We start from the raw sequence: 25,667 nt of genomic DNA, 5'->3' as shown, positions 1-25,667 counted from the left end.
GGGCAGGAACCGGTGTCGCACCCGCTCTGCCCGTCCCCCGGCGGCTGTTGCAGCTTTCACCTCCCCGGCTGGGCTGGGGATGGGGGAGAGGGGGGGCGTCCCGCTCTCCTCCCGTACCAGGCACCCCCGGAGCGGGGGCTCCAGCCGCACTGCCCCGAGTTGCCCCAGCACCCGCCGGTCCTGGCGGTGGGGTGGGAGTGGCCCGGCCGCCGGGGGGAGCCGCCCGGCCCCGCCGCGAACAATAGCGGCCCCGGCACGGGGCGGTGCGGAGCGGGGCGGGCCGGGGGCCGCCGCCCGCCCCCCCCGCCCGCCCTCCTTCCCTCTCCCCGCCCCCCGCGCCAGAGGCACCGCCGCCGCCGCAGCCGGGTCCATGCCCGCTGGAGCCCCCGCCTGCCGCCGCCCGCAGCCCCGGCATGGACGTTCGGTTTTACCCCTCCGCCCCCACCGCCGTGGGCTCCCTGCCCGGCGCTGACCCCACTTGCCTCGGGCCGCTGGATTATTATCACTGCAACAAGGTACCGTGCGGCTTGGGGGGGGGATGCGGGGGGGCGGCGGGGCTGCCCGGGCGGCTCCGCTCGGTGCGTCCCGCAACTTCTCCGCGGGGAGGGGGTGGCGGGGGGAGAAAGGAAAGTGCCGGCGGCTCCCGGCTCCTGCGGGAGGGAATTTTGAAAGTGGTCTGGAAGCGGCGCGGGGAAGAGCCGTCGGGTCCTCAGGCCGCCCCGGCACCGGCCCCGGCCCCGGCCCCGGCGCGCTCCCCGGCGGGGCGAGCGGAGCTGCGGGGCGGGGGGAGCCCGGGGCCGGGGCGCTGCTCGGCGGGGCGGGCTGGAAGCGGTCTCGGCCGGGAGAGAAACGCTCCGGGGTGAGCGCAGCACTTTGGGGCTGTTTGTTTGCGTGTTCGTTTGGAGCGATGGGTTTATTGAATGTTTTCCCTCCGGCAGTGTTTGGCCCGAAGCGCTGTACGTGGGGGTTTTGTTGTTGAGGTTGTTGTCGGGCACTTTTTGTTGTTGTTGTTGTTGTTTGCTGTGGTGGTTTGCACCTTTTCGCAAGGCTGCGGAGCCGCTTGGCCGGGGTCGCCGGCACCTCCCGAGTGGGGGCTGCGGCTCCGTCCCCCGGCTCAGGCACCCACCCGCCCGCGCTCCCCCGGCACCGATGCGCCCGCGGAACGCAGCACCCAGCCCGGGTTTGGGGGTGTGCGTGTGCTCCCCAGGACCCGCAGCACGGCGGGGAAAGCTCCCTAACCTACATTTTCGGCGCTTGCTGCAGCTGCAAAGCAAAGCACCCTCCTCTTGTAACGAGAGAGGGATCCGCAGGGGGATATTTGAGAGCGCCGGAGGTGCTGTAGGAAATTTCCTTCCTCCGAGAGAAAGCAAAGCGAAGGGGATAGATGCTGCACTTCAGGGATAAATAATTCTCTGCGAGTGTCGATTTCCTCTCGTGTAGGTAAATAGCGCTGATGTTTCGGCAACAAAGCCGTAGGAGGCGAACGCGTTTGGAGGGAGGATCAGATCAGGCACGAAGAGCTCCGAGACATAACCCGGGCGGCGTCCTGGTGGGCTAAATTCGGATAATTGCACGGAAAAAAAGTTAATAAAGGGAGAAAAGGCTCTCCTGTGTTGGGACTGCAGCTCAGGATGCCCTTGGCTCATCTCGCTGTTGTGATAATTTAGGATCAAACTCTTCAGACAAGCGAAGGGAAACCTGTGTGGCTTCTCAGAGTCAACAAATTCATCTTTATGTATCAACATATGTATTTAACTGTTCTTTGTCATTTGGCTTATTGATCTCTTTTTATTAAGTTGTAGCAAACCTAATAGCTTTCATTTATTTTGAGGTGCCTGATTACTCTGAAACAAATTAATTTCTTTTACATCCGTGTGCTGCTAGTTTCAAACTGTTTTATTATTGTTACTATTGCTTTTAAAATGCTAAATATGCTCCTAAAATAATAACAAGAGATGGATCACCTCGGAGCAGGTCATCCATGCTGCCGAAACGTCAGCCGATAAAGGGTGCGAAAGTCTGGGATCATGCGAGCGTGTGCCGCTGGGAAATGCAGCAACCCCCGAATCCTGCCGGCTTTACCAACTCGATTTTACCAAAAAGTTGTTAAATGCAAAGACTATTTAGTTTGCCTCCCAGTTTGACGCGCCCAGCGCTGCAGGCCCACGCAGGGCTGCGCGGTCCCGGCGTCCCCGAGCCTTGGGGTGTGCGGGGCCCCGCGTCGACAGCTCATCCGTGGCCCGAATCCCTGAGATTAGTCCCGGATTAGGCGGTCGCAATTGATCCGTGGGTCCTTGCGGTGCTGCGGGTGGGAAGGCTGGAGGAAATCGCCTGTGCTGGGTGCCCAGCAAGCACAGCTGGGGAGAACCAGCGGGTGCGTTTGGGTGCTGGTGGCAGATGGGACGCTGGAGGGGAGCACCCCGGGTGCTGACCGCTGCCACCAGATGCTGCTGTTGGCTCTGCTACGGAGGAGCTCAATGCAGCAGGAGGAAGAAAGGAAGTCTTACCCTTTTCTCATATTCAAGGCTTCATTTTTTTCCTTCTTCTTTTATTTTCTGAGTTATCAAATGTCATTTGCGTACGCGCAGCAGTGCACGTTCGTCTGGGGGACGAGGCTGCGGGAATGAAGCCAGAGATGAAATGCGTTGACTTTGCTTTCCTGGTCGAATGCAGGTATAATGGTTGGTAACTTCAGCATCAAAACACGGCCCAGCGTGCAGAGCAAGTGGCCCTATCGCCTGCTGCTTTTCTTTTTCGCTTTGCTTCAGGGAACGTTTCCAGTCGGTGTGGGGCAGCGTGTGGCTGGGGATCACCGCCGGCGCTCTGTTCTCCTGTGCCCGCTATGGAGAGCGTGGTCTGAGCGCACCAGCTTCTTCACAGCCACCTGGGACCCTCTGGGAAGCTCCAAAACTCACCTGATCGCAAGCCCATGGCTCCTGGCCAGTGCTGGTGGCTCAGCCCGGAGCTGGGCTTAGTGTCTGCCTCCAAACGCTTCCACTTTATAAAACTACAGAGGAGGGTGGAGTGGAGTGGAAAAATCAGAAGTTCTTCCACTAGTTCTTGCAGATAGCCCAGATAAAATCCAGCCCAGGAGGAGCCTGGATAAGGAGCCCCTTACATGCTCTTCACTGTCCTCCTGCTTCACCAAGTCTACAGAGGGGCTTTAAAGCCTTTTGATCCGAAGCGCGTGTTTTGTTCAGGTTCAGCTGTTTTTTCTCCCAAAGGGCTGCTTTGTTTATTTATTTATTTGGAGGGAGGGGGAGGCAGAGAAGCCGTGAAGGGGTGCGCCGTGTAACCGTGTATCAATAACTTGCTGAGAGCGCGGCAGAGCTCTGCCCATGCGCCCGTTGCTTGCCGGGGAGATGCGCTTTAGCCCAGAGCATCCTGAAATGTTAATGTAATTGTTTTGTGCACTTACTGAACACGGTATTGTTACCGTCAGGTCTCCGATCTCGCCTGCGCGCTGCAGTAAGTCACAATTTCTCTTTGCAGCTACAGAGATGCCTATTGAGTATCAGCATTTCCATTTTTAAAAGGACAAGGGATGTTTAGAGGGATGATGAAATGGGAGCGTATGTTCAGCTGAGGCCTCCCCAGAAGGGGGACATTTGTGCTTTTTCTTTGACTGCTTCTGGAGCATCCTTGTTCGCCCTTGAAGGTCTGGCCAGTGGCAGGGACTGGTGGTGGGGACACCCATGGATGGAGAGCAGGGTCCCTCACACCCCGGCAGGCAGGGTGCAAAGGAGCCTTCACCTCTGCTGGCTGCATTTGGTGAGGAGTTTATATGCGCTGGGCATGCTGGTGGTGTCAAAGCAGGGAAAAAAGGGCTCCCCATCATGGGTGACCCAGCATGGAGCGGTTTGCCACGGGAAGAGAACCCAACCTCCCCAGTGCTGCCGCTCGCAGACTGATGCTCCTTGGCAGGATTTTTAGGGTTGTCCCGGGCTCAGCGCATTGTGCAGGGGCGATAAGGAGCGGCACCTTCCCGGAGCCACCCGACAGCCTCCCTGGGGCACGTGGCACCAAGCGTTTCCCACGCCGGGGTGCCGACCCCTTGCCTCTTCCCGGATTCAGGACCTGCTCCGTCGTTGGGGCTGCACGGAAGAAACACAAACACCTCTTGTGCATTAGGTTGTGTCTGTGTGGTGGCCACGAGGGGCTGGGGAGGTTCAGCTGAAGTGGGGCCATCTCTGCGGGGAGCCCTTGTCCAAACTGTGGCACCCGTTTCTGTCTTTGGCCACCTGAGCCCTGCTGAAGGGAGCACCTACCTCCATTTTGGATTCGCCTTTCAAGTCTGGGTCTAAAGCCCCTTTTTGTGTCCTCTCTGGCCATTTTCCCTGCTGCAGACCCTCCTCCTGCTCCCTTGCTGGCGAAGTGAAGCATTCACAGGGTCTGGCTTCAGCCTGGGGGTTGCGATGGTGTTTTGGGGAGAGGCAGCATGTTCACGTACCACATAGGGTTGATCTTTGGTGGGGTATTTTCACATCCCCTGAGCTGCTTTGTGAAAATTTGGGGTTTTTTCCCCACCTCTAGGGCAACTCTTTGCATTTGTATTTCTCAACAAGTAAACCGTGGAAAAACACGTACAATTTGGTAACACAGGAGCTCGTTCTGCTCTCCGCAGAGCTTTAGCAACAGGATCTGTTATACTGGCTGATAGATCAGATTTTCCCAGCTCTTAAATTGTGTGGCTCCACAAAGTACGGGAGGGAGTTTTTCCTCCTTAACCCAGGCAGAATTGCTTTTGCAAGGGCGGCGTGCGGCAGGAATCCTGCCTGAGCTCAGCACCGCCTGCTCTTTCACGCAGCGCACGCTGTGCTGCGATGCCCAAGGAGCGATCCTGCTCCCTACGAGCAGCTTCGAGGAGTGAATTAACATCTTTCTCTATTCTTCCTGCAGAAATAAATGTAAAGATAAATTCTTCCGAAGCGCTTCTGGTGTTCCGATGCTCAGACTTCATTAGCGCGGTGCCTAATTTCCACTTAGGGCAATGATTGATGGGGAGGAGGGGGAGAACCCAGCCTGGGAATACCTAATCCTCGCAGAACAAGCTCATTGCTGTGGCACCAGGAGCGCCCGTGGTCCTCAGGAACCTCCGGTGGTTAATGGGAGACACGTGCTGGGAATCCTGTTAACCCAGTAGCATTTCTGTAGGGTCCAACAGCACCAGCAAAACCCATGCCAGATCCCTCTAACAGGGCTCCGTGGCTTCGCAGCTCCACACGCAGCCTGTGCCTTTGCCTCTTAGGCTGATAAATCGAGAGAAACTATTTCGCCAACACGCCGTCATAAATTATGGATAATTAAAAACTCCTAGTCATGAGATGAGTATTAATCTGCAACCAGCGCTCTCTTCTTTTAAGAACCCTTCCCAAATGGGATCTGAGCTGCTGCTATGAGCCTGGGTCGATGTAGCAAATGCGTTTCTGTGGAACGTTCTGTTTTGGTTTGACTTTTACCATAAATCGTACGTTGCGGTGATAAACACGGCCCCTTCTCATTGTTCCAGAGCTGCTTTGCCATTCTGGAAGATAAAATATATTTTTTTCCTTTTCTGCTTTCTAAGCCAAGTCTGTTTTGAAGTGGCATAAATCGCTCTTTGGAGATGGGGGACTTTGGATGGAGAACAAAGTCCAGCAAATTTTCGATCTGGGCTGTATTTTATTCTCACTTGGCAGGCAGCTCCTGTTGGTTTGCAAATGTGGATTTTTCATTTATTTTTTCTTTATTAGGCCCTGAATATGAGCGAGGGCTCCTGAAAGGTGTTTGAGCTGCTCAGTGGGACAACCCCGCGATCTCCAGAGCGATCTTTGCTGGGTTGCAGGGCAGAAAGCATTTGAAGATCCATTTTTGCCTTGGGCTTTAAGTCGGGGACTGGGAGCTAAATAATGAATGTCCACCCATTCACAGACATTGTTGTTCTCTCTGTATGCGCAGATGGAGGCTTTAATCTGGTTGTTTTGGGAACAACGGGAGATATTTTGGAGATCGGTCTGGCTTGTACATAACAACGTGTTTGTTGGGGCCAGTTCTGAATGACCTTGTTAAGGGCCTGATCTGCAACAGCCCCTGTAGTAGAGAAGGCATCAAGAGACCAAAAATCGAGCTTCAAAATCCTGCAAGTTTCTCTAATTATAGAATCATAGAATCATTTCAGTTGGAAGAGACCCTCAGCATCATCGAGTCCAACCATAACCTAGTTCTAGCACTAACCCGTGTCTCTAAGAACCTCGCCTAAACTGCCTTTTAAACACCTCCAGGAATTTATTTATGATGCTTCAAAACAACTATGGACATTGTCCATTAGGGGTCCAAAGTATATTGTGTGTTAAACCACCACGAGCATGGGGTAAAACCATGAACAGCTCTGGACTTATCCTGAGCTTGCAACAGGCACCAGGGTCAGTTTGAGCATCCAGAATGGAGAAGACATTCTGTTGATAAATTGTATTTACATTTGTATTTATAAATAGATTGTATTTATAAACCAGAGCATCCTACAGCTGGCACAGGGCATGGCTGCTGCCCGTTCCAGGGCGGGGGGTAGAGCAGCCGGGACCCTTTGGGGGTGTAAGAATAGGAACTGCGGGCTCCTTTCCTGGTGGTTGTTGTCACCATCGTGATATTTCTGCAGCATTTGAAGAAAAGGCTCTGTTTTCATTCTGCCTTCACTCCACATCTCTCTGTGCTGGATGTGAGGAGCACGAGGTGTGGACGGGCTGAGCAGGAGGGTGCTGGGGGGACACCATGTCCTGGCCTCTTTTCTCTATTACCTTTGTGCTCATCTGTTTGGGATATGGGGAGTTTTTGTTGTGCTTTTTTTCCAAATGAGCTCTAAATGCTTTTACCAGAAGTTGGGTTATATCTTTCAGTATAAATGAAGCATATAATTGTGTTTTCCGAACAGCTCTACATTAAAAATAAGTTATTGTGCTGTTAATGTGTTTTCCTCCGCAATTTTCCATCCAGCGAGTGCAAGGTTTCTGTCTGAAGCTGCTGGGTACCACCTTCTCTGCCTGTTCTTTATATCTCACCCTGCACTTCTGAAGTCGGGGTAAAGTCTTAGTGTGATTCCAGCTTTGATACCATTAGCTCCTAATTGGAGGTTTGAGCTCTAATGTTCCACCTTTGTGATTTTTACACACACGTTTTTGTGTGACTAAAGCTTGTGCTGGGGGATGCACAGCTCAGCTGCAGGGGGGAGAAATCTCCCAACAAAACTTACTGAAACAAGCACTCATCAAGCCACTCTTAAAAACGAGTGATTGAAACCAGTGTTGAATTGCCTGGTGTTGCACTTATATGACCAGATTTAAATATTTTAATCATCTGCATCCCCTCCCCCCTCTTTCTATTGTTTCCCTCCGGTGGTTTTGTTCTGATGGATGCCATTTCTCCTTTGAAAAATGGCATCGGCTGCTGCCTCGCCTGCAGGCGAAATCTTTGCATTATGCCACAGAATATCTCTCCTGCGCTGTAATCTTTTGCATAGATTGGTTGACCTCTGCAGATATAATTAAATCTCTTCCCGACAACTGTGCAATTTCAGTTCAGCTCTGTGGCGAATGTAACCGTTAGGTAAGTGTGAAATTAGGGCCCTGGACCGGTGATTGTTATAATGGAAAGATTATTTGAGCATCGGTTTATGCTGGTTGCCGTGCGTGGCTTCTGAGGAGCCTTATCTGCAGAAATCGGGTGACTCTTGGTCTGATGCAGCTTCTTGACCTGTAATTATAGCCCGGACACCAGAGGCTGGATTGCACCAGTGTTTAAAATATGGATTTATTTCTTTTTCTCTTGTTGGCGTGAGGACCCAGCCTCTTGGCTGCAGGTTTTTTCTGTGTTTCTAAGGATCTCCTGATTTAGCGGGAGCTGGAAAAGGGAGGTGGCAGTACGGGGTGGGTGGCTCTGCATGGAGTCTCTTCTCCTCCCCGCTCCTCATGTGCATCTTCACACGTGCCACCGTCCTCTGTGTCACATAGGTTGTATTTCCCCTGGGGACCGGGCTCCCTGTGAATCCCGTTCCACCTCCACGGCAGCGACGGCCACTTCTTTTTTTATTGGATTAGCTGGATCACATTAGTGGGTTTTTCTTCCCACAAAACCTACCGATGACTCAGAGCTTCCATTCCTGCCCGGACTCATCAGGGAGGCTCCATCTCCTTTCTCCCTGTCTGTGCGCCATGCTCCTCCTCTCGGCTTTTGAGAACACCCTCATCTTCCTCTTCATCATCTTCTTCATCCCCTCCTGCCTGCAGGTTGGAACCCGTGCTTGCCTGCGGTCGGGTAGGGAGATTCGGGCTGTGCTGTGGCTCTGCCGTTTCTCCTCTCCGTGAGCTGACCTCCATCTCCAGAAGCACCGGGTCATTTCTGGGCACCCCAGACATTTTGGGGTTATTTTTCCAAATAATTTGAGCCATCCCAAGCATTGAGCATCCATTGTAGGAGAGCCGGGTCCCTGGAGAGGTGCAAGCAGAGCCTGAAATGCTTTTCTCTTCCAAAGACGTGGATCTCCACAAGTTTATTCCCTGAGCATCTCCTGCCTCTCCCTGGGAAGGTGGTGGAGCCTGGATGGCTCATTAGGAGTTGTTAAGCCATTTGAAAACCCTCAGATGAAAGAGTTTTAATATGAAGGATGACCCAGTGTAGGAGAGATGGGGCAGCTGGTGGCAACAGAGAGCTTGGCCTCACATGGTGCTGGTCATCAAATAAAGGTAAAAATAAACAAAAGTATATGTTTCTCTATGAAAAAATAGCAGTTCAGATCCATTTCATGTTCTCACTTTTCATGACCGTTTCTTTGAACAGTGGGGTTTTATTCGGTGAGCCATCTCAGCGTGCCGGCTGTGAGAGAATGATGTTTAGAGATAGGGGACTGGGATTTCCAGCCGCTGGTGTCGGAAGAGGAGCAGAGTGCCCCCGAGTCCTTAGCAAACGAGAGAGAAACTCTGGCAGCGTGGAAATGAGATTTCTGAAAACTCGAGAGGAAGTTTTGTATGGAAACGCTTAATTGAATTATCTTGCTTTGTCCCGCCTTATGCAGCGGGCGCAAAAAAGCGTGCGGGTGTCATCTGGAGTAGAAAAAGAAGAAAAGATTGGGAGGGACTATGACCCGCAGAAGCTGGGGCTTGTAGCACTGAGAAATGTTTCTGTGGTAGGATCCTGCTCTTCTTGTCCGTGTTCGACCCAGGCAGGCAGCGTTTCCCCTGATGCGCTGTCTTCTTGCTGAACAGCGTTCAAAGGAGAAGAAGAACGTGCTGTTAAAAACGCCAAACTTTTGGGAATGGCTGGCAGACTTCACCGCCGATAAGCGTTGTTGATTGAAGCTCAAACAGCCCTTGAAAGCAGCGGCAGAACCTTCCACCGAGCAGCCAGACGGTGAGGTCAGGCAGGATATTTGGGAACCTGCACTGGAATTACGGCCTGGTCTCCTCTACCCCAGGTGGATGTTGGCGACGTGGTTTTAAACCTGATAAATGCGTTAAAGCCGAGAACAACATGTATTAGACGCCAAGAAAACCAGAGTCATGTTTTCATTATTAGCTGGTAGTTTTATAATTCCGCCCCTCCTGCCAACACTTAAGATAAAGAGTCTTCTAGGAGGAGAGACAGCAGGTCATAAAGTGAACTGAAGATTAGTGGCATGTGTTTTTTAATTAATTGACAACCCGCATTTCTATGTCAAGGTGGCAGATTAATGGTGGGTGGCCGTCTGTTTGCAAACAGTTCTGTCGTGGCTGTGACAAATGGTACGTGTTTAACTATTTGGTTTAAATACGAGCAGAATGTAGGGTTTTTTTGAAAATGATATTAAATCAGTTTTCCCACTTAAGAGATGGGCTTTGAAACAGGGGAAAATATTACTGAAATGGTCTTTTTTTAGCTTTATAAACTTGGAACCCTTTAAGGAAGGTGGTTGGTGTGTAGTGGGCTTTTTTGTGGGAGACCAAACGCTGGTGGGAATAACAACGTTTAACTTCAATCATCTGTGGAAGTGAGGTACCGAATTAGTGTGAGGGCACAGAGAATAATACGTGTTTAAAACCATAAAATAAGTTAGGCTGGAAGGGACCTCTGGAAGTGTATTTAAAGTAATTCCAATAGCACCTTCTGGGATTGAGATGGCAGGAGAGAAAAATATCAACATACAGCCTGTGCCAACCGCGAGCCGTGGGTTTTCTGCTCTGATACGGTGAGAGTCTCAGTGGCGATGGCTGCAGTCAAATGCTAAATAGGACATTTGTAATAAAAAGGGCTTTGGTTAGAATTAATAAAATGTGAAATGCTTCATTCCTTGGGAAACATGTGGTATTGACTGAGATTTAGAAACGCATGCTGTAGGAGCGAGGATCCGGATTGCAGGTGGTTCCAGCATCCTTTCCCGGCGTGTGTTACCGTTCCTGTTGGAGTGCACGCTTTTTTTTTCGCCTGGAAAGGTCACAGTGTGCGAGTTGGAGAGGAAATCAGTGAAGAGCTGCAAAGAAGGGCAGCCTGGTGCAAAATTATCCTCTTCTCCTGCTCTTGCACGTTCCCGTGCCCTGTGTGACAGTGGGGATGCCACCCCGCGCATGGGACCTCCCTGCCCCGAGGTCACCAGCGCTGCTGGAGTCACGCTCAGTCCCTTTTTAATATTCCTACTGTGTCCAGCTGGACTGGAAACCTGTTTTCTTTTTGGTGTTGGTAGTATCCAAGGGTAACTTCGTGCACATGAGGTGGTGCGCACTAAATCTGCATGATAGAGAAGAACGTGCCCCATTTCAGGTGTAACTGTTGGGTCCTCTGCAAGCAACCAGAGCAGAGTACTGAATTTCAGGGGTTATAGGCAGGATATAAAGATAATCATTAGCAAAATAGGATCCTCGTATCACAGGCAAAACCAAGTTTGTCATGGAAACTTTTCTGATTTGGACTGAGGTTGATTAGATTTGAGTCGTGCCATCCAGAGCTGTCCTCCACGACTTGCGCATGAGGCCACAGGTGCAGTTCCAGCACTGCTCTAAGTTAATTGTCCGGGAAATGTACATTTGAACATTTGGCCTTGTAAAATGGTCTTCTGATGTTCTGAAGCTCAACTGGGGCTTCTCACTTGCCCCTAGGCTTGGGAATTTTGGGTGGCTCCAAGGCGGGAAGCGTGTTCTGCTGTATCTGGGGCTTTGGCTCATGTCGTTGTCATCGTGCCAGGAGCATGGGGATGGTGCCAGCTTGGAAGGGATCCTCTGCCTGGCAAAAAAAGGTCTTGAGAGCAGAGGAGCTCCTTGCTTAGCACAGTTATAGCAGGAAGACTGAGGGATCCAGAGGTTTCTGAAGAGCCATCGCTGGGTCACCAGGCCAGAGTGCTGAGGGACCAGATGCCCTCAGATGCTGTGAACTAGGGCTGCTGGTTGTCATCCTGCTCTTTGAGCATGTGGCACGTACAGCAGGACAGGGACCAGCTCGGCCACCTGAGGTTGGTGGCCTCATCCCTTTGGCCAGAGCTGGAGGCACTAGAGAGACCAAGGGGGAGCTCCAGCCTTCTTTGGGCTTTCTGTTGCATTTCACAGAATCCCAGAATGTCAGGGGTTGAAGGGACCTGGAAAGCTCATCCAGTGCAATCCCCCCATGGAGCAGGAACACCCAGCTGAGGTTCCACAGGAAGGTGTCCAGGCGGGTTTGAATGTCTGCAGAGAAGGAGACTCCACAACCTCCCTGGGCAGCCTGGGCCAGGCTCTGCCACCCTCACTGGGAAGAAGTTTCTTCTCAAATTTAAGTGGAACCTCCTGTGTTCCAGTTTGCACCCATTGCCCCTTGTCCTGTCACTGGTTGTCACCCAGAAGAGCCTGGCTCCATCCTCCTGACACTCTCCCTTTCCATCTTGATCCCCATGAATGAGTCCCCCCTCAGTCTCCTCCAAGCTCCAGAGCCCCAGCTCGCTCAGCCTTTCCTCTCCTAACCTAACCCAGCAACACCCAGGCTGAATTAATTAAAAAATTAAGTAAAAAATTCCAAGGTGAAGTTTGTGTGATTGAACCTTTCCGAGTGTGACGCCGGCCCCTGTCGGCGCTTTGCCTGGTGCGGCGGTGGAGCCCGTTACCCAACGCCGTCGGTGCCCGAGTCCCTGCCTGGTGTCTCCAAGCTCCACAATCAGTGTCTGCGAGGCCGGAGGCTGCTGGGCTGGAGCTGCTCAGACCTCACAGCTTGGAGCCCCGTGCCAGACGCTTTCCCCTCGCTGTGTGTGAGCGGTGCCTGGAGCGATGGAATAAAGCAGCAAGCGTAGTCCGACGGGGTGGAAAAGGAAAGCTTAATACCCTGCTCATCTCAGCTGTGATTCAGGTTTCGTTTCCTCTTGCGGAGGTTTCCCCTCTCCCTCCCTGCTATCCAAGTGTTGCTTCTGTTGCATTGGTTATTTATTTTCCTTGTAGCCTGGGGGCTGCTGCGAGAGGTGCCTCTTTGCTCTGCCGGCTGTTCCTGATGCTTCCTTTTCCTTCCTAATACCAGTTGTTTCTGCCAAAATCCTTTGGTGGTGTTATGTAAACCTAGAATCGCACGCTAACGCTCTAATCCGGGTGCTCCTCAGTGCATTGGGTTGGACTCGCCCCCGTGCTGACTCTGTTGCCATCGGGCACTTTGTGCCGGGGTCCCTGTGGGCTCAGCAGCTGCAGGGGCTGGGATGTCACTGGTCACGACATCCACAGCGATCCGAGCCAATATCGCTGTTGTTGCTGGTAGTTTTAGTGGGAGGTATGAAAACACCCTGTAAGTCACTCAGGGCTGGGATTTAAGCTGTTTGTAGAGCGTGGTACCTGCACTGCAAAGCTTGTTTTTTGGCACCGGGGTCTGTGTTTCTGCTGGCGGGTTTGCAGCAGCGTTGGAGGGTGCTACGTGTGGGGTTCTGGGCTAGCACCAAAAAGTGGCTTGCTGCATCTCCACCCCGTCACTGCCCACGGTCCAGGGAAAAGCCTCCCGGTGCTCCTTGCCAGACAGCTGATGGGATTTGAGCTCCTGCAGCATCTTCATGGTGATGCTGAGCTCCTGCAGCATCTTCATGGTGATGCTGTGCTCCTGCAGAGGCTGCTGGACGGGCACCTCTTCTCCTGTGCCAAACAGCGTGGACGCTCTCTCGTTGGCAACTGGTTGGTTACCTGGAAAGTAATGTTAGCAATGATCTTAATGAATTTACAAGTGCTGCTTAATGTGACTTGGCAGCCAGGGGAGGGAGCGGAATAAAGGAGAATGAGCCACCGTTGCTGTGTGCCCAATCTCTTCCCCATATACTCTACTGTTTTTGAGAGATTAAAAAGAGATTAAATCCTGCTGAGCTGCCAGGTGATGCTGATGAATGTTTGGAGGGGATTAGGGTAAATCCATTCCTCCTTCAGATTTAGCTCAAGATTTCAATTCATTGATAAAATTTGTCCAGGTTACATCTCTGAAACCTCCTCTGAGCTGGTGAATCTGCAGAGGTTTCAGTGAAGGCAAAACTTGTTTCTGGAGCAGAAGGGCTAATGAATTGACTTTATAAGGTCGATGAATGGTTAAGATAGCTGTGCATCTATTCCTGTCACAGTGTCCAATTAATCCACACTGCTACAGAATTAAAGGGTGCCTGGGCTGGCTCCCTGGCTGGGGAAACTGGCCTGATGCTCCTGCTGCCCTGCAGCACGGCTGTGAGATGCTCTGCAACCACCGACCTGCGCGGGCAAGACACCGTGTTCGTGTGGCATTTGAGTTTTGGCTAAAAAATGCTACCCCTTGCACTGCGGATGAAGTGCAAAGGGTGCAGCTGTGCATTGGGGTTCAGAGACCAGATCCAGCCAAAGCTGCGTTGGTGTCTTGGCCACTGTTTTTCTACTGTGGTGACATTGCAGTGGGACTGGAGGTTAGAGAGGATGCTCTTGGCAGCCTCCAGCAGCTCTTGGACCTTCTGGTGTATCTACATGCGTCCTAGGGATGGTGGGACTCCGGGGAGTGCTCCTATGAGCTGCCCCAGCATCAAAAAAGTTGGTCTTCAGAGGAGCATTGGGCCAAGCACCACTGCTGTGACTTACACCAGCAATATGTAGTGTCCTGTGCTGGGGCTGCAGGAGAGAGCACGGCTCGGCAGCAGGTCCAGGGACACATTCAGCACAAGGCTCAGCAGCAGCACTGAGCATCTGTCGTGGTGGTGGGAGAAATTACAATAGTCTTCACTACCTTTTCTCTGTGGTGTGCATAGTCAAATTAAGTTGTTGAGGACCAAACGGGGAGCCCAGGGAGTGAAGCAGTGGAACCTCCAGCCTGGAGGAGCTTTTTAACTAGCGCAGTGCACAGCAGGGTATTTGGTGCTGGAGATCTGCGCTGCCTGTGGCATGCATGGGAGGTAACGAGGCAGAGAGAGGGAGAAGCTTTCTGCAAAGCGACTTGGGCATTTTTGGCTTTTGGAGAAGAAGAGCTGACACCTGCAGCCCTGTTTGGAGCCCTCACCCTGGGACGGCTCATGCAAGAGGCTGCAGAGTGGCTTGGACATCTCGGGATTTCATACCATCTGCCAACCTTGCCCACCTCGGCTCTGGGTTTCCCTGCAAAGACACAAGCGCCAGAGCGGCAACAGTGGCAGCTTTGGGATGCTTTGGAGAAGATGAACCTGCAAGCAGGAGGTGTCTTCATGCTGCTGAGCAAAGCTGACGTTTGAAAGTCACCTGGATGCAAGTGAAGTCGCATGTAGAACCCTTTTTAAAATCAAATAGGTCAAATGTCCTCACGCAAAGCCTGTCTTGGAAACATGGGGAACCTCAGAGCACGGTGGACCCCACAGTAATCCTCAATAAATTTGCGGTGACTCTGGAGGTGCGAGAGGCGGCGGGTGTGTGTGCGTGTCTGCCCCTTTCAAAGCCCCTCAGGCTGCAGGTGCCGAGGAAATCCAGGGAGAGTTGGCTGCCGCTCTTTGCCCAGCTCTTTGCTCTCTGTAATTTGACAACTTGGATATCTCATGGAAGATTTTGCTGTTAACGCTGACACAGGCCAGGTGCACTTAGACTGGCTGTGAGCTGAACCTCCAGGCTCTGTTAAATAGGACCGGAGGCAGAGATGGTTGGCACAAGTGGCATGGAGAGGCTCCGAGGGTCACGCTTGCTCCTGTGGAGCAAATCCATTTGCTTCCTTTGAGTTGCTTTGGATTTGTACAGTTGTAGCAGCAAACACAGTCCCCTCTCAATCGTTATAGGTGCTGCTGGGGTGGGTAGGAAAAATGAAGCCCAGTGGTAAGTCGTAGACGAACAGGAATACTCTCAATAACATAATACTTGGAAGTAATTTAGAAATAACATATTTTTTTCAATGGGTCATTAGAATGACACTTTTCCAGAAAGTCAGGGGGGGAAAAAAGAGCTTCACATTGTATATATCAAACAGAGCTTCCTTAATTGTCATTAAGCAAGAGGATTTTGAATGAAGTGTTTTCCAGTTTCTCTATTATGTTGCTGCACAAGCTGGTGTTTGCCATTGTGTCTCCTTCAAGAAGAGCAAAAAATCAAGTTAAATTCACCATATGGTGGAGGAGAAGTATTTCGTATCCATTTAGTGTGATGGTGGAAGTTTGTTTAAAATAAAGTTACCTCTGTGTTAGCTTGGCTTAACTCTAAACAGGAAAATAATAGCTGTTGTAATGTCTCTATGAGAAGAATATTGTTTTAAAGCGCTTTGGGGTTACATTAGCTGAGTGCAAAATGAATTTCTCCTCTGGAGCAAATGCAGCCCGGTGGGGCTGAAGGCTGGGAGCTGGCAGCTTGACGTGGGGATGTGCATCGCAGACAGGTCTCGGGGGGCCGGCTCCTGGTGCAATTCCTCATGCTGCTCCTCTTCCCTCCTCCCATCACCCACCTCAGTGAGCGGCAGCTCGCAAATGGGTTAAAGCTCTTAGGTCTGAAACTGGATGGGGTGGGCAGCAGCGCTAAAAGGTGGAGGGAGCCAATAACATTTTAAATGCGACCTCCCCACATGTCAGTAAATAGACCTTGGTGAAACACCTTTTATTTTCCTCATGCGAACACCAACTTAACACGTGCAGTTTGGGCATTTTTTTTTTGTTCGGTTGAGGCGTTTTTGGTTTTGTGTGGTTTTTTTAATCAGTTTTCCGGACTGTACAGAACCCGGCCGCATGCGGTGGGGCGCAGCGGGAAGGCGCTGGCTGCCGGTGCTGGGTGCGCGTCGGTAACCGCACAAAGAGCTCTGGGGTGTGCGGGGTGCCTGGGGCAAGCAGCAGCCCAAGGCTTCAGTGCATCAGAGCCAGGTCCCCACAACTGCAGATGCACATGTATGAAGTGAGCTTAGGCCTTGGAGAACTTGGCACAGGTTGGCTTTCGAGCGGTATCCAATGATGTCATATGGCAAATATTAGGAGAGCAACATCTGGTAGCTCTGCTGTCTACATGCCCATTGCAAACAGTTTTTCAGACCTGTGCAAATGTTCAGCTTAGTGACAAAACAGTGTGGTAAGAGCCTCGTGCAATCAAGGCCACCTGCTCGCCTCTTTTCCTTTCACAAAAAGTAATGAGGATATTTTTTCGTTTGGTTTTGTTTCCAGTGCATTAAGTGACGCTTTAAAAGCAGCCAAATGCATTAGAAAGAGAAGTTGTGATCTCTTCGTGCAAAGGTGTCAACGTTTTTGTTTTTAAGCTTAATGTTGCAGTTGATTAATCGAATGGGGATGGCTTAGATGTCCTGCTGGAGGGACCAGTTCCCATCTGTGGACGGGAGGTGTTTTCTGTGCAGGGTTGTGTGTGATGTCAGGCACTGGAACTCCTGTTCTGCAGCCTCTGCTGGGGTGCAGGTTTCCAGTTTTGGATGTTCCCTCTTGTCCAAAAGTGAAATAGAACTAAGAGTGGGTGTGAAGCCATGAAACTACTGCTGGGAAAAGTGCTGTGCAAGCTCCAGCCCTTGGGTAGGCAAACACATTTCGGTTCCATTGTGCTCGTTTCATTCAAAGGGTTGCAGAGAGCAACTCTGGACCTTTGCAGAGACCCTGCTCCTCTGCCCCATCCAGATCTGATGGGGAATTAATCCCTGGCACAGAGGGGTCTCTGGTCTCCATCCCCAGGGCTGTCCCATGGGCATCCTGGAGGGCATGAAGCCTTCTCTGATGCTCCAGGATTTCAGTTTGCATTGCTATTGATCTTGGGCGTTACTGGCACATGTGAATGGGAAAGCAAACAGTTCTAATTTGCCCACGTGTTAAATTTGATACGACCAGGCTTCATTAAAAAATAAGAAAAAATCTAACACGTGGAGCCCAAGAAGTGGGTTAATTTAAGTGTTATTAAGAGATGATTGGTAATGCCCAGCTGTGCATATTGATTCAGCCGAGAGGCAGCAGGAACCAGTTCATCAGCATCACCAACCCTACCCTCTAATTGCTCTCGGAAGAGCTGTTTGTCCCGGGGCTGTGGATCCCCATCCCTTGGTTGCGAGGGGTATCTGGTTTCTCCCATCTCCCCTACCCTTTTTTCTCTTTGCTTCTCCCACCTTTGCTCCACGAGCCCTTCCAGCCGCATCCGCAGGGATGGAGAGGAGGTTGTCCCCAGGTGTCTGTGCTTTGGTCAAGAAACAACCGACTGTTAGACGTGGCCGGAGCCCCAGAGCTCCCTGTGCTGGGGTACAACAGGTGCTGGGGTACAACAGGTGCTGGGGTACAACGGCTCCTGGCACTGCTCCCATGGGCATCGCGGGGCTGCGACCCGAGGCCAGGGTGAGGGGCCTCGCCTGGGGGGTGTTTGTTCATAGGGTTTCGTTTGAACCCTTTGCAGCCCCTACCGCAGAACGTGGATGGCGGTGAGTGCTGCTCTCCACCAAGTGACTTTTGATGGGGAATTAAATCACTACCTATATTTTTTTTTGTTTTCCCCCTCCAGTATTCAGTGTTCTGAGCTAAATTAGAATAGAAACCTTTTCAAACTGTTCCTTTAATAAAGTATTTAGTTAATAGATGATGCATGGCTCACAAAGCTTGCGAGAATCTGACACGGGCTATCATAATATTATGATATTTAGCAGCAAAACCTACTGCATTATCAACTTACCTCTATAGCATGGAGGAGGCAACAGCTGAGGCATAAAAACTAATGCTTCAGTATGACAGAGCTAAAATTGAACTTGGCAATTACCGCGTGCATGATTCGCAGCATTGTGAAGTGAAGCTACTATATAAATCAGCTCCAGTAATCATAGGGTTTAAAATTAGTCAGTTACTATTAACTCTGCCAGCGTTAGCATATGTTGAAGAATTATAAAAGTGAAAGGTATGGAATATCTGAAGTACAGGTTTAAAGTAAACCGCTTGAACAAGCTCCCAGTGGGAGGATTTTAAGTTCATGCAGAAGTAAGGTTTTGGGTACTCTGACAAAGGTTTGTGGAACACATTTAATTGCACATTGCAGTCTAATCTTTTGAATGCTTAACATCCTTTAGAAAGCACCTTTTCATGTTCCCAAGACTTTCACAGTTCACAGAGGGTAGAGTGATGATTGAATTTAATTTTTTCTCCCTTACAGATTTTTTTTCCTTCTTCAGAGCAGCCCTATTCAAATAGTTTGCAGAGCTCTTCAATGCGGGGCACAGAAAAAAGGAAACAGCAGGATAATGTTTTAAAATCATTATGGGGAAGTGAAAGGCTGCTCCGAGCACAGCACAGAAATTAGCAACTGCTATGATTGCTGAATTTTTATTCAATACAAAATTCATGGAATTTGCTGCTGTGAAAAATAGAGGAGTCAAGTTATTTAATAGGATTCTAAATTATGCAGGATGCACAAATATTTTATATGGGGCACAGAGCTGCATGTGTTACTGTAGGAGAGCAGGAGCTGGAAGCAGCTCGGTGGGGTCACTTGGTTGCTTTATCGTCCAGTCCTGGCTTCTCTGGTTCAGATTAACATTTTCAACTTAATTTTTTCAATACCACTGTTTCGGTCTCGGTGACGAATGTGCACGGGTTTATCACCTCCGAAAGCTTTCCAGGAAGGGTGAGCATGTGCCTGACGTGGTGCAGGTTCACGCCGCTCGCTCGGACCCGCGGCGCCGGGAGGACGCGGCACCGCGCGGCACCTCCGGTGCTCGCAGGGACCTCGTGCTCGGGCTTTTCTTGTCCCGATTTTGCTGTCCATGGGTAATTCTGAATGAGTTGCACCCAGTGTTAGGGTGGTGGTGGTGGAGGAGGTGGCGCTGTCCTCTCGGCTCCCTCGGCCTGGCCGCTGTGAGCAGCATCCCCAAGGATGCTCGTGGCACTTCATGTCATTCCAGGTGCCTCAGTCCCTGGTTTCTCCTCCCTGCATCCCCTCCGGGAAGGCGGGTTTGCTCTGATGGAGTTTCCCAGCTGCACGCGTTCCCTCTTACTGAAGTTAAAAGCAACTTTCCTTAACTTATCCATAGTTCCATTTGTGCCCCCTCACATTTGTGCCTCCTACCCCCCAGGCAGCATCACCTGTGCTCCTGCAAGGTGGTTCCCACCCCTCACTTTTCTCTTTCCATGTCTGACCTTCAGATTCTGATGTAAATCATGATGGTTTTTGTGGCTTTACTTTTTTCCCCGCTTGCCTCTTGACCATACGGTTTTGTTCAGTTGCAGCCAAGCCTGGGTCCAGAATAGGCAACTTGTGCCTTGCTTCTAAAGTAGAAACACTGCAGCCAATTTGTGCTTTGGTCTTCCTTTACTCTTAGTCCCCCCATGTGTCCTAATTATTTAGTGCAACTCGTTCAGCCAGTGTTTTTGAAGATGTTCATGTTCTGTCAGGGAAAAGGATCAGATGAGACTATCTTTTCCCTCTTTCCTGTTTTTCTTCTTTTTTTTTCTCTCGCTTTTTAAAATAGAGCAATAGGAGGCCTGGTGTACGGCAGGACCGCGCTCCTGGCTAACGCACAAGTGGCCCGCAGGGAAACGCTTTGTTAATCAAAGTGCAGCGTGGTGAGACGGAGGGATGGAGAAGTTAACGGCGAGGACTGTTTGGTGCTGGTACAGGGCAGAGCCCACGTGTGATCACAGCGTCAGTTACTGTGCCCTGCCATAAACAGCGAAGACTGTGAAGGTCGCTGTGCACAGATGAGCCTCTTTGCCATCATATTGGGGTCTTTGTAGTTTGGAAATAGGCTCTGTTATTTGTCTCACCAGCAGCAAGGCGCTACCTTATCAGCCAGAGATAAACTTGGCTGCGTTCCGTTAAAGGATTTTGAAATATATAGTTTTCAATTGGGTGATACAGGGTAAATTGCCCCCATTGTCTCTGCCAATAACTTGAAGATTCACAGAGAATTTATCAGTACATTTAACACTTCCATTGAAACTATATTTCCGAGGTTATGGAAATGAGCTACAAATGAAAGTCACAACTCAAAAAGCAGGAAACATGCCTGTAAGCGAGGAAAAAGCTGTCACTGGCATTGTGAAGAAAGAGAGGTATAAATAGGGCATTGGGTTAGAAAGCAGGAAATCTGCGTGCTGTGGGTTTTACTTGGAATTTCTTCTGGTGACCCTAGATAAGATTGTTAACCCTTGTCTCCACAGACAGTTGTACGTGCTCATGTCTGGGCTCTGGTTCTGGCTTTTGGGATTGTCTGCATTTGAACTGTTTGAACCTGTAGCCGCTCCATCAATCATGGGCGTGTGGTTTTCGTGCTTAGGAAGGATCACTTTACCAAAGAGACTGAATTTCTCAATAGTTCCTGTAGAGTATAGTTTAGTCTCGTCCCCACACTGCATGGTCTGGGAGTGACGATCTCAGGGCGAAGGGTCTGTCCTTACAAGCAGGAGAGGGGAGGGTGGGCATCACAGGCAGAGCAGCAATTCCTTCTGCCGATGGACTTAATGCGGTCGATGACCACACCTTTGTGATCAGTTTTATATTCATAGGGAAGATAAATAGCATCAGTCAGGAGGGACTTTTTCTTATCTCCATAGTAGACCCAAGAAGACCCTTCCATGTGAGCCAGTGCATGGGTGTCCCTGTGTGCCTGTCCCTGTGTGCCTGTCCCTGTCCCTGCTTGCAGCCTGCACAGAACCACAAGTGAAATTGGTCCAGTTGTGACATGAGGGAGGTATAGAACTCCAGCTCCCAGAAAAGAGCAGGTTTCTGCCCAAAACACACTCCGGTGGTTCAGCATCTTGTCAGCATGTTGAGTGTGTAGCATAGCAGCAGAACATGGCCTGGTATTTATCATGCCCTTTTGTGTAAGTTTGTTCAAAGTAGGTGTATTTTTTCAAATGGCGTACACCAGGTACAGTGATGGGCTGGGGGGAAAGCCTCGAGGTGGACAGTTGCAATGAAAAAGCCAAAGAAATAGGACAAATGATTACCACTAAGCAAGGCTCTGCGCTGCATCCCACCCACGATAAGATGTGGGGATGCGTGTTGCGTCATGTTCTCCTTGGCTGGAGATGCAGGTGTCGGAGCATCCTGGGTGTGTGAACACCAATGTGCTCCAGAAGGGATGCTGAGCCCCACCTGCCCACCACCATCGGGAGGTGCTTTGGGTTGCCTGGTAGTGCCCTGTTCCTGGGTGCCTGTTCTGTTCCCCCCGCGCTGCTCCACCAGCCAGCCAGGGGATCATGCCTGTGGAGAAGAGCAATCCCCCCATGGAATTTAATGCCTTAAAAACCAAACCGAAACAAAACCAGTCCTGTGGGAAGGGGGCCTGGCCTCTCCAGCACTGATGCTGTCGGTTCCTGGGCTGACAGCCCCAGTGAACATGTAAGTCAAGGGGTCGTCTGGGTCTTTAGTAAAATGACAAGCGGGTGTGATAGTTCTGAGGGTTACAAGTTACAAATTTGGCCTAGGGGGTTATTTCAGGTTGAAATTGTCTCACAGCCTGAAATCACATCTCAAATAGAAATAATAACCTCCCATCTCTCCAGCCCTTATGTGCTCTATAATAAACCAATGGTGGCGTCCCCGGAGGTGTCACCCCAGCGGCATCGCAGCCGCTTCCCGGGGCGCTGGCGTCGAGGAGCGCTTGTCCCAGGGATGAGATGCAGGCACCAGGATGTTTCTTGCACAGCTTGTGACTCTGTAGAAGTTGGTGGTAGTGCTTCTGTGTGTGTGCGTCCTGGCTCAAATCTCTGAAAGCTGAAAAAAATATAAAGGAAAAATGATGAATGCTTCATACCTGGGCAGGGGGGACTGATTAGCTCTTGCAAGCTGGATTTGAATCCTTCAGAGGAAACCACAAAGGACTCCCCATGTTTCTTGTTCTTTGATGCCCCTTGTACCATCTCACTGTTAATCCCAGTGCTTTCATACGGAGGTTCGAGCACCAAACCTGCAAGCTGGTGATTCACTGCAGAAAGTGACTTTTCTCCCTTTGACTATGACTTAAACCCCAAAGCTGAGCATATTTGGACAAGGTTTTGCACCGCTTGCAGGGCCCTTTGCAGAAGTTGTAACCAAAATCGGCGGGGACAGAGCGGTCGCTCCCCCTTGGAGACAAAAGCAGAGTTTGTCTCGTCCCCGAGTGTGCAAACACTTGCTCTGTGGGCTGTGCCACAGCGCGGCTCTTCTCCCGATGCAGGTTGTTTTGTTTCCTGTGGTGTCTGCGTTGCTGCCGAGGCAGTTCCACCAACCTCCTGTTTCTCCCAGGGCTGTTTGCATGGCAGGTGTTTGCTGTGATAAAATATTGGCGGGGAAGGAGGAAGGAAGGCTTCGTTCTCTGTCTGTCCCAGCCTCTCGTTGTTTTTCAGGTAGGAGGTACGAAAAGGGCCACAACTTGATTTTTAAAACCAACCAAGAGTTTCTAGAATGTGACTAGAACTGGGGTTTGGCTCACCTTGGGATAACGTTGTTAAATCCCTGCCTTTGCTGGAAGGTGGAGCTGGGTGCTGGCGGGTCTGGGCATGGAGCAGGGGGCAGTGAGGGGTCCACGTGTGCCACTGGGCTGGATGTCCCAGCAGCAGAAGGAACCACCTGTCCTGCTGGGCTTCAAATGGCCCCAAATGCCGCATGTTCCAGCTCGTGTTGTCTTGGTTGATGTCATCAACCTTTGAAAAAAGAAAGGAAAAAGCATCATAAAAACGTATGAAGTCCTTGATGAGCAGAGCTGCCCACTGACATCTGCGCTGCCTGGATCCTTCCAGCGCAGGGTGGGAGCCCAGGGTGATCCCCGTCTGCACCACGGCCACAGGCTGGACCCCGAGCCCTCGCTGGGGCAGAGGGCTGGCAGGTGTGTGGGTGTCAGAGCTGGTTTGCACCCCTGTGCAGGTTCTTGGGAAGCCCCAGCGTGGAGCAGGAGTGAGATAAATGGGCAAAGGAAAGAGGCAGCATTGAGGAGTCAAGGTGGCGAAGGGAGAGTTTGGGGCTGGGCCAAGCAGCTGCGTTTACTTTCGTTTTAAACTTATTGCACTGCTGCTTTTGTGCTTTTGCCCATCCCTCTCCTGCCTTCTCTTCCTCCCTGTTTGGTTTGTTTTGCCAGTTCTGATTTTCTGCCTCAGGACTCAGCAGGCTGTGCAGGTTAACTAAGGAGTGACCGTTGTGTATAAGGTGGTTTTGTATTCAACAGGGATGCTGAGTGTTTTGTACCAGCCTGTAAGCTACAAACGAGAGCTTCTCCCCGCCGTTGTAGGTGGCAGGTTGGGAGGCCAGGACCTCGCTCTATCGCTTTTCTCTTTTTCTTCCTGCAAAGAAATATGTTGGATGCTCCTTCCCCCTTCCCAAAAACAAACAGATAAAAACCCAACCAAACAAAACCCCCCCGAAACAAAACAAGCAAACCAAAAACTAAACCAAAACCCAAACAAGCAAACCAAAAACTAAACCAAAACCCAAACAAGCAAACCAAAAACTAAACCAAAACCCAAACAAGCAAACCAAAAACTAAACCAAAATCCAAACAAACAAACAAAAAGCCCTGATGCCTCTGGTCCGGCTGCTTTGTGAGATATTGAGCAACATCCGTGTGACCGTGGTGAAATGAGGAACGAAGAGGAGAAACTCAAATAAGACAGGTACAGGTGGAGAAGGGGGAGAAGGAGCCTTGCTGCAACAAACGCAGGATGGAGCGGGTTTTGCAGAGAGCTATGGGGGGAATCACTGGGCTGCACACATCAGGACGGCCTCCAGTGAGACCAGTACAGCCCACTGGGTGACCCTGCCTGCGCAGGGGAGCCGTGTGCTGCAGGCAGCCCCCCAGGGCAGGGCTCAGGGCTCAAGATGACCTTGGGTAACTCCTTTTGTATTTTAAACAGATACTGAAAACCACCCTGCTTTTGTCTTAATTGAAACAAAAATAGGAGGCGAGCGCCCCAGAACCTTCACGGTGCACACGGTTCGAGTGGCTGTGGTTTTTGTTTCTAGTTAACTATAACTATCTGATGAACCGTTTCTGTTGGGTATACTTTTCTATTTTTTTCTATTTTCCGCACGTGAAGTAAGACAGAAACCTTTTCTGGCCGGTTTGTGACTCTGCTGATCCCAGCTCTTGCCGTTAGCGCCCGTGTCCACGCTCAGTGTGAGCGGATGTGCTCCGAACCCATGTGCACGTGCCGGGTCTGGATGTGACCTCCAGCGAGGATATTAAATGTCTCTAAAAGCCTCTCTGCAGCAGTGAGTTTGGCATTGGTATCGACTGCTGGCTATAACATGAGCTATGGGATGAGAATTGCAGGTTGCCGTGGGCTGGGATTTCCAAGTGCCTGTGGGAGCCCAGTACCCCCAATATGGGCACAAAGTGCTATCCAGCCTTCTGCTACGAGTTAAATAAATGTTCAGTCACTCTTATCCTGAAGACAACCGTACTTATGTTCAACTCAAAGGGACAAACCAGTAACTGATACATGGGTTTGGGGTTTGCTTTGGTCATTATAATGAACACTTCTACTTTTTGTTTCTCATTTCTCTGTGCTTTTGGACTTGCTGTTCCCATTCAGCATCACTCGTGTGCTGTGCTGCCTGGGGACCGCTGACACCCAGCATGAGAGACAGTTTGGGCCAATCCCCCAGTGTTGTTTCAGTTGTTTGCAGTTCCAGGCAGTTTATGTTTTTAATTTGCCATTATCCAGACATCTTGGCTTCTGCTGTGGGGCGTTTCGAGCTTTTTTCTGTTTAAGCTTCACAACATAATGGCTATTTCCAGAGGAAAGGTGTTGAACTCAGTGCTCTGACCAGCTCCAGCAAGTGGTACAGCACAGGGTTGCTTGAAATTAGAAGGATGTGCCAGCTTGAATAAGTTGGCATATGAGTATTGAGGCTGAATCCTAGAGCAGACCGCTTCCGATAAAGATATGAGGATAAAGCTCATTGATAAGCTTCTCTTGAATTATGAGGCCTCTCTGAAAATAGCTTGTTCTGAAAGGATTTCAACCACTGTTCTCATGCTGCAAGACAGAAAGTCCCTGTGCATCAGACCAGTAGCAGATGTCAGCTGAAGGACGTGTGCTGGATCGCAGTCAGTTCATGTGCCAGGAGAACGGGCCAAGCTTGTAATTGTGAATGAGGTTCCTATGCGGCTTGATTCTTCAGTCTGTTCACAAATCGGGTGTTGACGCCGTTATGTTTTAACTGAATGTGTTTGCCTGAAGGTATTGTTTAAGGAGTAGTTTTGTGTCACTGAATCCAGCCTGCTGGATGTTTGCAAGCAGTTCGGTGTGGTTATTTATTGGTTTTCATGTGACTGGTGCACAGCTGAATAAACGAAAGCTCGTTCCTGCGAGTGTTTGCAAGAAGCAGCTTGGAGCCAGC

At 50.6% G+C, this 25,667-nt stretch overlaps 1 protein-coding gene across 2 annotated transcripts in view; it reads left to right on the top strand.

The window, feature by feature from the left end:
- The first annotated feature begins 330 nt into the window (after window positions 1–330).
- The window catches only part of TOX2 (TOX high mobility group box family member 2), a 137,767-nt gene continuing 112,430 nt past the window's right edge, over window positions 331–25,667 (top strand). The window contains exon 1 of one of the 2 annotated variants that reach the window (XM_065850222.2): window positions 331–515. In XM_065850222.2, the coding sequence (XP_065706294.1) occupies window positions 414–515 (102 nt within the window). In that variant the 5' untranslated portion in view covers window positions 331–413. Of the gene's footprint in view, window positions 516–761; window positions 860–25,667 lie in introns of those variants that run through there. The other variant, XM_071815560.1, reaches the window with a different exon arrangement.

The sequence above is a fragment of the Patagioenas fasciata genome, chromosome 16 (assembly GCF_037038585.1).
Source record: "Patagioenas fasciata isolate bPatFas1 chromosome 16, bPatFas1.hap1, whole genome shotgun sequence".
Classification (NCBI taxonomy): Eukaryota; Metazoa; Chordata; class Aves; order Columbiformes; family Columbidae; genus Patagioenas; species Patagioenas fasciata.
The sequence above is the reverse complement of the archived record's forward strand: the minus strand, read 5'-3'. Positions and strand labels throughout refer to the sequence as shown.